The sequence below is a fragment of the Scylla paramamosain genome, chromosome 46 (assembly GCF_035594125.1).
Source record: "Scylla paramamosain isolate STU-SP2022 chromosome 46, ASM3559412v1, whole genome shotgun sequence".
NCBI lineage: Eukaryota > Metazoa > Arthropoda > Malacostraca > Decapoda > Portunidae > Scylla > Scylla paramamosain.
The window spans coordinates 1,396,714-1,406,875 of NC_087196.1; the positions used below are offsets into that span (position 1 = coordinate 1,396,714).

Here is a 10,162-nt window from a genome sequence, read left to right on the forward strand (position 1 = left end):
TTCTGTGTTATCTCCGGACTCGTCAAGGGACATCAATAAGGGTATATACGAGACTAACGGAGCCGATGTTGACTTTTTGGATATCATGAGGTACACCGGACCCCACAACAACAACAACAAACTCAACGTAATAGAGCGCACGTTTGCCGCAGCACTAGAAAACTGCGACAACTGTAAGACCAGCTAGAACATAACCCAAGAGTCGAACCTGACATCCTCCAAGATGAACTTCTTCCAGTCTGGTCAAACAAATCGCCTCTACAGACTTGATCATGTCGGTCAGAGGTCTGCACGGGAGACCCATTACATGCAGCATAAGCGCCAAACCTGTCATGCCTTCTACCTCGTTTCTACTCAGATATTACGTGGACATGGCCATGTACAAGAGGATGATAATCTTCCCATTCGATACCAATTTTGCACCAAGAAATATACAACCTAACGTCGAACTGGGTGACAAGATCGTCAAAACAGGACTGAAGGTCATACACGCCAGTCTGCTGTGCAAGAGATCGAACGTAAGGAGTATAAATGATAATAAGAAGTATGCGAGAGTGTTAAAAAAAAAACTAGACAAGTGGAATGGTCTGACAGGTTGCTGTTATGGCCTCCACCAAGTCGATCTCCTTGTATCTCTGTTCCCTTCTGTGTTCCTGAAACATGTTATGAAGACCTAAGTATTCGAACTGAGCGATAACAACAATCAAGCTAGAAGAGGCTTGCAATACATTTTTTTTTTTTCAGTTGCACGCCTCGATCATGCTGTCTAGGCCAAACACTCTCATAAAGGAAAAAAACAAACAAAACAGATCTGCACCATCAACTCGAAAACTATGGACACTCTCCAGGTGTACATAGACAGAGCCAAGTAGGGCGACGTGTGGGGGTTGGTGAACTCGGCTTTGCGTTCTGTTTTATTTGTAAACGCACTGTTTGTAGACATGAAGGAGCTGTACGGAGAGGGGTGTATAGACAAGATGATGCTCGATGATGAGACATCGTCCACCATCAACATGAGTTTGGGCCTGCGTCTTCCGGACTCGGATGGCATTGGAAGGAACGGAACGATCGGGGATGGCGATGCTCTGATAAGACAGCTGGTCGGTTCGTGGGACACAACCAACATCAAGAACTCATTTGCATACAATGTTTGAACTTTTGATGCAAGACATATTGAAGATATGTCTTCTGATTACATGTCAAATGTTGCATTCCTGCTGATTTCTTCTGTGTATATTGAGATGTTTGAGATGTTTGGGGTGTTTGCCAGCAACAGGGACAGAGGAGCCAAGAGGATGAGATTCAGCGTCTCTGCCAAAGAAGATCCCGTTAATGCCGATGGCTTATCGACGTATCCTATGTTCATGTCCGTGATTGTTAACAAAAGCATCGGTGACTTGAACTTTTTGACCTATTTGGCTGACGCTGAGGAGAAAACGCTGAGGAGATAATGCATGCCATACGAGAAGGATCGCGCAAGTGCTCAGCGTGCTTGGTAAACGACTGAATACTATGTGCCTGTGTCCTCTTTGTAGTGGTTCAGTATATTAATAATATGAGAAACACGAGTTTTTTGTTTGGATTGTTACCTAATGTTTGCTAAAAAGTAGCTCTCGGCTAAAGGGCACACACCCTGGCTAAACTAGTTAGACCCACATACTTCAAGATCGAGCCCCCTCTCGATCCGTGCGTGAGTCTGAGTTTCTTTGGCGCGTGTGAACCCCCCTCTTCTCTTGTTACCGGCCCAAACCGGCTCCAGACCCAACGATACCGGCGAAGCCGGCTGAACCGGGTCTGAGACGGTATCGCACTGTTGAATTCAATTGAGCGTCCGAGTCCAAGTGGGAGTGCTCAAGGTCGAGCTCTTTGGCTTCGTAAGTTTCCAAGGTGAATTCAGTGAGTCAACCTCGGCCGGAGCCCGGCTCAACTCGCCGGTATCGTTAGGCTATTCCAAAGTTTAGTTAGTAACGTTCTTGTTGAAGGGAGTGAAAACATTTCTTCGACACATTTTTGTTGGTCCTCTACACCAAACAACAATTCCTTTTGAAAAACCGCTAACTTCATATTCCTTTTAGGCAGCTTGTCCACTACGTCATGCTCGTACCTATCAGTCGGCGGATCTAGCCATTAGCACCGTCTACACCGGCGGGAGTACTAAATAGAGCGACCATTGCTGGAACTTTCGTACCTTCCGTTGCCTGCCGTCGAGAAGGAAGAAGACATTAGATAAACTAGAGCTATCGCGTTAGAAGACGATGCGATGGCTTCCTTCCCGACGACCGCCAACGGCAACCTGTCCGAGGACGCGATCTCTATCGACGGTTTAGAGCTTTGCGTCGGATTGCTGATTGCCGCTATAGCGGAACGAAAAAAGAACGGCGGCAGCGGTTCGACGAGTGAGTGAGCCAAAATGACATCCTCTTATTTTCCTATTGGCTTCACACCGGACACTCCGGTGGACAAGGTCGTCAAGAACGATCCAGAGCGAATCGATCTAGTCGTTAAACGCCTTCGAGAAGAGCTAAACTACTGGAGAAGATCAATTTTACCCGACATTGGTAAGACGGGACAGCTAGAGACCATGATCAAGATGTGGATGCTGCGCATTGTGAGCGCCGCGCTGGGTGTGCCCTTCAACGCTCAGTGGTCGCTCGAAGAGCTTAGTTATTGCAAGATAGACGCATCAAAGGACAAAGTATTGAACAGATTGATCATGCTGGGAAGAAAAATATTTCGTCATCTACGCCTCACCCTACAGTCGTCAAAGCAGTCATCAATTGTTCGTCGCTGCACTTTAAAATCTGGCAAACTTATATGAAGATCGCTAACAGGCTCTGCACTGGAGGGTCGACCAACAACAGGTTTTATCCTCTGTACCGACTCATAGACTTTTGGGACAAGATCATCAATAACTGGTATGCCAACAATCACGATAACATCAAACGAGACTGTATGTTGACGTTCGTGTGTAGCGGAGCAATGTAAGGGAGACGGGACCGTTTCAGCTCTGCGCAGCTCTCTTCTGGGGCTTTGGCAAGTCCGAAAGCCTCCACAATCGGTCGAGTACGCTCTTATCACCCCTGAGTGTTCAGCAGCATTAACGCTGCTTATTCTTCTTCAAAAGTGGCGGATTCGATATCCCTCAGGTCTCTAACGGTTCTAACAGGGTTAAAGAACCCTTCTACGCGTCGATGGATAGAAGAAGGGAGCGTATTGATGTTTAACAACGGTTTCCAACGCTCCGGTGGGTTATGGATGGCGGACAATCACCAATTGGAAGTTTAAGGGTTCGTTCGTGTCGAGTATAATCAGTTCTATCACCACTTCGAGAAGAAGAAGGCGAAACGCTCATGATAAAGGCAGCAGATCGTCCGATCTCTTGTCAGAAGGGAACGGAACGGTCCTGTTCAACTGCAAGAGCGAACTGGACGACATCTCTGGCAACCATCTGTTTCACAAGATCCTTTCGTTCGAAGGCGATCTGTTGGGCGGCGCAATCACAAAATAACAGCTGGAAAAGTACGATACGGTCAATGTTTGCTTCCCTAGACTGTCGGAAGAATGTTCTTTATTAGATGCAGAAGCTTCAAACCAACCACCGGCGAGGCTGTAATCTACTCGGGTAACAGCAAATCTAGGCAAAAGGTCAACTCGGAAACGGATTTGGAATACTTGAGCGTGATCACCGCCGTCAGCGACGCTCTCGTATCGGACTACAGTATCGCCAATCCAAAATACAAAGGAACAGTAGTAGTTAACAAAAATATAGTCTCTTTCTCTAACAAAGCGGCCGATGTCTGCGTCAAGATTGAAAGTCGGCTAATTCGCCCCTCTGAGGCCATAGAGAGGATAGTCAGGTGCTCTGCTGTCGATCTAAGACGCCAATACACTTGTTTCCTTAACAGCCCAGCCGAGAACGCGTCGTCGTTCAAAGAAGCCCTGGACACCAACGTACAAACGGCTTCTACGGTAGGAGTGACCGTCAGGACAGACGTTGGTGACAAAAGGTACACTTTTTACAACAAGAATGCTTCGATGTGATTCAACATGTTCAACAGCCACCCTCTGTCCATAGAGGCCCACACGGACGCAGACGTGATGATCCTGATGGCGATCTTCTTTGGCACAACAATGGAGGATTAATGTACAACCAGTTCGATTACGCCAAGATGTTCTTTAGGCGCGACATGGCAACAGACACTCCGTTCGTTGCCTACGAGCTGGCGTCCTGCATGGCCGTCAGCGAAGTAGAGGATAACGACAACGGAAAGAAAGGGAAGAAAAAGGCCGTCGTTGAAGAAACAGCAAACAAGTCATCAATCAACTTTGAAGCTGCCAACAACCTACTTGGTTTGCAACCTCACCCCCTCTTATATCAATCTCTACAGCGACGGCAAGCAGCCTTACTGAGTGTCGTGCTTCTGTTCCATAATCTTTGTCGCCAGTGGAACTGTTCCTTTCAAGGACAAGAAGGAACTCCAAGAGTGGATGCATGAGGTGAACAAGCACTCCGCTGATGGACGTTTCATTGAGCATTTGAACGCGCTTTCTTCCGTCGAGTGTTCCTCAAAGATAAAACACGATTACAAGTTTTGGAATCTGATTAACTCGCTAGACGTTCGGCGTAAAAAGCTGCTGCTCACCATGGACACTGGCCTATTGTTTGCGAACATGAACCCCTTTGGCAAGATGTTGCTCGTTATGATGCAAGGGAAGTGGTTCGACCTGGACTATATGGGCCATAACCTGTGGAAATTTCAAATAACGAGCTTCCTTTTCCTACTTTCACAGAGGGTGTGCGAGAAGTCATCACCCGAGGGAAAAGAAATCGTCTAAAATCATGCAAAAAATTTATTCTCAAAAAAATGAATCACATTCTACAACATCTGATCTAGATCCCTGCCTGTCTTTCACTCAGTCATTTGCTCTCTCGCTAGCTCACTTCATACCGGTGCTTCCAAAAGCCACGTTCCTCTCTTTTGCGTATCCAAGTCGGTCATGCGCATCAGAGAGACTCCTTCCTTTGGAGAAGAGCAGACGTAGACCTGAGCTAGCACTTCTCCTTGTCTCGCGTGCTTATCACCGCCGCTCTTCGACCTGACCAACATTATCTCGGCAGTGCCGCTGTCATCCTTCCAGTTTATTACGTGGGCTACAGAATCGGGCGTCGTTTGAACCCCGAAAACCAACTCTTTCAACTCTTGTTCATGCAAACGCCCGTTCTGACCATTCGCGCTCTGTTCTTATCCATCTTGAAGTCTTTTTGAACGTACATGAGAAAGGACGAAGCACACTTTCTAATCACAAAAAGGTCCCAGTAACAGCTCTTGCTGTTAATAAACCTGGGACTCCTTTCATCAATTTCGTTCCTCCCGTCGTCGATACTGATAAGGTTTTCGATGGTGCCTGTCGCGTCAATTAGGGGCGTCACTGGACACGCCACGTCGTACAAGACGCCCATGGCCACGGGCACGCCAAGTTTAATTTCAAATATTTGGTCTTTGCTATCGGGCCTCAACACAACTATGACCTCTCCTCTATAATCGGTGTCTATGACCGCCGCCTGGACAGTCATCATGTGAACCGAATTCTCAATAGCGTAAAATCCCAAAGAAAGAGGCGGAAACTACAGCTGCATGTAGCAGGACTTGTCAGGCAAGCTTATAACCACTCCCATCCTGACAATCTTCGAAAAGACCAGGGGCCCCAAGCAATATTTCATAGACAAGAACACCGGCATCTTTCCAAAGATGCCAGTCTTCTATCACAGGGACACGCGCCTCTTCTCCCAGGAGCTTGTACTTAATGAATCCTTCTTCTTTTTTTAAGGTATCGCCCAGGTGGACTACCGCCTGTACAAACCTCATACCAGCCACTAGATTAATATCTTCGCTTCCGGTGTTGACGTTGGTCTCTCCTCGATTGGACGAAGTAGGTCTAACGTCGTCGCCGACGACGTTAATGTAGTGCTTGGTCGCCATGCTGGACCTCAAACGGACATTTAGAAAGAAGCGTTCGTTTTTAATCGGGATGGTGTGTCCAAAAACATTATCCACCACTGGTTCCTTGAACGTAACTTTCCTTTTCAGAGGCTTGCTCTTTCTCAGGGTAGGTTTTTTCAACGACAAACGAAGGATCTTGCATTCTTGTACGTTTTCTTCTTCTTCAGATAGGAAATCTAGCAGTTGTTGGACCTTCGCCGCCTTTTCATTGTCTTTTATTACAAAGTCTAGCACCACGCCCGTTCTCACTTCAACTTGGTCATCGGTGGGGATAGTACACGATAAGAGAGCATGCAAATATGATCCAGCGCTGAACCCGGTGTCTACCTTAGGCACGATAGCATCCGTATGTGTTTTGCGGAAGCCTAGGCAATAACGAGAGGGGGAGATGGTGATAGAAACGTCCATGTTGTGTCTAGGGACGACAGCGGGGAAATGATGATTTCCCCGCGATGATTTCTAATCCCTCAAACTACCGTCCTATTGCTTTAATTTCCTGCCTATCTAAAGTTTTTGAATCTATCCTCAACAGGAAGATTCTTAAACATTTATCACTTCACAACCTTCTATCTGATCGCCAGTATGGGTTCCGTCAGGGCCGCTCTACTGGTGATCTTCTGGCTTTCTTTATTGAGTCTTGGTCATCCTCTTTTAGAGATTTTGGTGAAACTTTTTCTGTTGCCTTGGATATATCAAAAGCTTTTGATTGAGTCTGGCACAAAGCTTTGATTTCCAAACTACCCTCCTACGGTTTATATCCTTCTCTCTGTAACTTCATCTCAAGTTTCCTTTCTGACCGTTCTATTGCTGCTCTGGTAGACGGTCACTGTTCTTCTCCTAAATCTATTAACAGTGATGTTCCTCAGGGTTCTGTCCTGTCACCCACTCTCTTCTTATTATTCATTAATGATCTTCTAAACCAAACTTATTGTCCTATCCACTCCTACGCTGATGATACCACCCTGCACTTTTCCACGTCTTTTCATAGACGTCCAACCCTTCAGGAGGTAAACATATCACGCAGGGAAGCCACAGAACGTTTGACTTCTGATCTTTCTAAAATTTCTGATTGGGGCAGAGCAAACTTGGTATAGTTCAATGCCTCAAAAACTCAATTCCTTCATCTATCAACTCAACACAACCTTCCAGACAATTATCCCTTCTTCTTCAATGATACTCAACTGTCCCCTTCTTCTACACTGAACATCCTCGGTCTGTCCTTTACTTATAATCTGAACTGGAAACTTCACATCTCATCTCTAGCTAAAACAGCTTCTATGAAGTTAGATGTTCTGAGACGTCTCCGCCAGTTTTTCTCACCCCCCCCCCCCAGCTGCTAACTCTGTACAAGGGCCTTATCCGTCCATGTATGGAGTATGCTTCACATGTCTGTGGGGGTTCCACTCATACTGCTCTTCTAGACAGGGTGGAATCAAAAGTTTTTCGTCTCATCAACTCCTCTCCTGTAACTAACTGTCTTCAGCCTCTCTCTCACCGCCGCAATGTTGCATATGTAGCTGTCTTCTACCGCTATTTTCATGCTAACTGCTCTTCTGATCTTGCTAACTGCATGCCTCCTCTCCTCCCGCGGCCTCGCTGCACAAGACTTTTTTCTTTCTCTCACCCATATTCTGTTCACCTCTCTAACCCAAGAGTGAACCAGTATTCTCAATCATTTATCCCTTTCTCTGGTAAACTCTGGAACTCCCTGCCTGCTTCTGTATTTCCACCTTCCTGTTACTTGAATTCCTTCAAGAGGGAGGTTTCAAGACACTTATTCATCAATTTTTGACTACTGCTTTGACCCTTTTATGGGAATGGCATTTCAGTGGGCATTTATTTTATTAGATTTTTGTTGCCCTTAGCCAGGGTCCTTCCAGCATAAAAAAAAATAAAATAAAATGGGGTTTGCGTGCTACAGTGGTGATGATTGTGGCATGAGAAAAGACGCGGAAACACAGTTGTTGTCAACATTTCCTATTTGTTTCCATTTTCAGGAGGATTTGCTAGGGAAAGAGAAGTTCGAGCAGCCCGAGCAAACGGTAGTTTCGTGTGTTTGTGAGAGGAAAATGGCTTGCTCCAAGAAAAGAAAAGTTGACAGTGAAAATCGTTCCTTTAAAGACGAATGGACAGATAACTATGCCTTCATTCTCCCTGCAAAAAGGTCAAAACCAGTCTGCTTGATATGCAGTGAATCCATTGCTGTTGTGAAAAGTGGCAATGTGAGACTCCACTATGAAACGAAACACAGTAACTTTGAAAAGAATTATCCCCAGAACACTGAGACACGCACAAGAAAAGTAAATCAGCTCAAATTACAGTACGAGAGGTCTACTAATGTTCTCATTAATTCCATGACTCTCCAAGAAAGAGCAGTTGAATGTTTACTGAAAATAGCGTGGATTTTAGGAAGACACAAAAAAACATTTTCTGATGCAGAGATGGTCAAAGGATGTATGTTGGAGGTTAATCAAACACTGTTTGAGGGTAAACAAAATGATGACATTAAAAGTTAAAATTAAGCAAAGATTAAGCTGAAGATTTAACGTCACAACTTGATAATGCAATGGAAAATGCATCATGCATTTCTCTGGCTGTAGATGAGTCAACAGATGCAACTGACAGTGCCCAGCTTCTTGTCTTTGACAGATTTTATGATATTGCACAGAAGGGGTTCTGTGAGGATCTGCTTGGTGTGGCAAGCCTGGAAGCCGGAACACGTGGAGAAGATATCTATGAGGCTATGAAAATGATGCTAACAGAACGGGGGCTTGATCTGAAGTCCGCAGTTTCAATCACTACAGATGGCGCTCCATCAATGATTGGAAGAGAAACGGGACTAGTTGGAAGGCTAAAAGAGGATCATCCTGACTTAATATCATACCACTGCATAATTCACCAGTCTGTGCTAGTTTTGGAGGGGACTATGCTGTGATCATGGAAAAGATTATGAAGTTAGCCAACTTCTTGAGAGCATCATCATCACTACAGCATCGGCTACTGCGTAACTTTTTAAGTGAGGTTAGTGCCAGCTATGATGATCTACTCCTGCACAACAATGTACGGTGGCTTAGCAAGGGCAAGGTTTTGGAAAGATTTTGGAGTATCAGAAAAGAAGTACAAGAATTTCTTAGAAGCCAACAAAGTGCCACCAAAGCAAATAAGTTTTTAGACTTTTTGGAAGACGAAAAGGAGATGGAAAAGACAGCATTCTTAGCAGACATCACTTTTCATCTCAATGCTCTCAATGTCAAACTACAAGGAAAAAACAACACAGTGTGTGATATTATTTCATCTGTTCAGGCTTTCCAGAAGCTGGAACTTTTCAAAAATGACTTGTGGGGAGAACTTCATCACTTTCCCAGACTTTCCCAGGAGCATACCAAGGGAAAGAAAGGTCATCATTATACTGAATTTATTGATAAACTGATTGGCAACTTCAAAGATCGTTTTGGTGATTTTTCACTAGGAAGTCTGCTGTTGCTTTTTATTCAGAACCCCTTCATGGTTTCAAATGTAATCTTGTTTTCACACGAAGCAAAACAGGCATTCAAATGGGTAAATGTTGCATCAGTTCAAATGGAACTAATTGATCTGCATGAAAATATGATCCTAAAAGAGGAGAGTGCTCAGTATGATTCTGTCACATTCTGGACACAGAAGGTATCACACAATTCTTTTCCTAGTCTGCATAAAGTTGCAGTGCATGTTCTGACAATGTTTGGATCTACTTACAGTTGTGAATCTGCTTTTTCTACAATGAATTTAGTGAAAACCAAATACCGCTCTAGAATGACCAATGAACACTTTCACCAATGTCTGAGATTGGCTGTCACATCCTTTGTTCCAAAGTTCAAGGACATTGCAAAGAACAAGAAATGTAACTTTTCACATTAATGGACATCCAGGAAGAGAGCGAACTCTACAAGCAGTGTGTAAAAGCTATTATTGGCCTACCATGCGCACTGACATAGAAAATTATGTTGCCAAGTGTATATTTTGTGCAAAGCACAAGGGTGCGGTAAAAGGACCCGCCCCAATACTGGAATATCCACTACCTGACCGACATTGGGACATTGGCTCCATTGATCTTCTTCATTTACGTAAGAAATCAAAATGGCTCGCAGTACCTACTTGTATGTGTAGACCATTTTTCAAGG

The 10,162-nt window shown here is 44.8% G+C and overlaps 2 protein-coding genes across 2 annotated transcripts; both read left to right on the forward strand.

The window, feature by feature from the left end:
- Nucleotides 1-6,030: 6,030 nt before the first annotated feature.
- On the forward strand, nucleotides 6,031-8,937 carry LOC135094634 (general transcription factor II-I repeat domain-containing protein 2-like). Its single transcript, XM_063994891.1, has 3 exons — nucleotides 6,031-6,072; nucleotides 8,000-8,456; nucleotides 8,603-8,937. The coding sequence occupies exons 1-3, from the start codon at nucleotides 6,031-6,033 to the stop codon at nucleotides 8,935-8,937; spliced, it is 834 nt and encodes a 277-aa protein (XP_063850961.1).
- A 2-nt stretch (nucleotides 8,938-8,939) lies between these two features.
- Nucleotides 8,940-9,899, forward strand: LOC135094635 (general transcription factor II-I repeat domain-containing protein 2A-like). The gene has a single exon (XM_063994892.1). It carries the CDS (start codon nucleotides 8,940-8,942, stop codon nucleotides 9,897-9,899), a length of 960 nt encoding a protein of 319 aa, XP_063850962.1.
- Nucleotides 9,900-10,162: the final 263 nt, after the last annotated feature.

Bases quoted from the DNA above. Each gene is read 5' to 3' on its own strand.
- LOC135094635 (XM_063994892.1), top strand. From the start codon at position 8,940: ATGGAAAAGATTATGAAGTTAGCCAACTTCTTGAGAGCATCATCATCA.
- LOC135094634 (XM_063994891.1), top strand. From the start codon at position 6,031: ATGGTGTGTCCAAAAACATTATCCACCACTGGTTCCTTGAAC. The intron at 6,073-7,999 runs GTAACTTTCCTT...TTCCATTTTCAG, and splicing joins CCACCACTGGTTCCTTGAAC to GAGGATTTGCTAGGGAAAGA. The intron at 8,457-8,602 runs GTATGTTGGAGG...CTCTGGCTGTAG, and splicing joins TGCAGAGATGGTCAAAGGAT to ATGAGTCAACAGATGCAACT.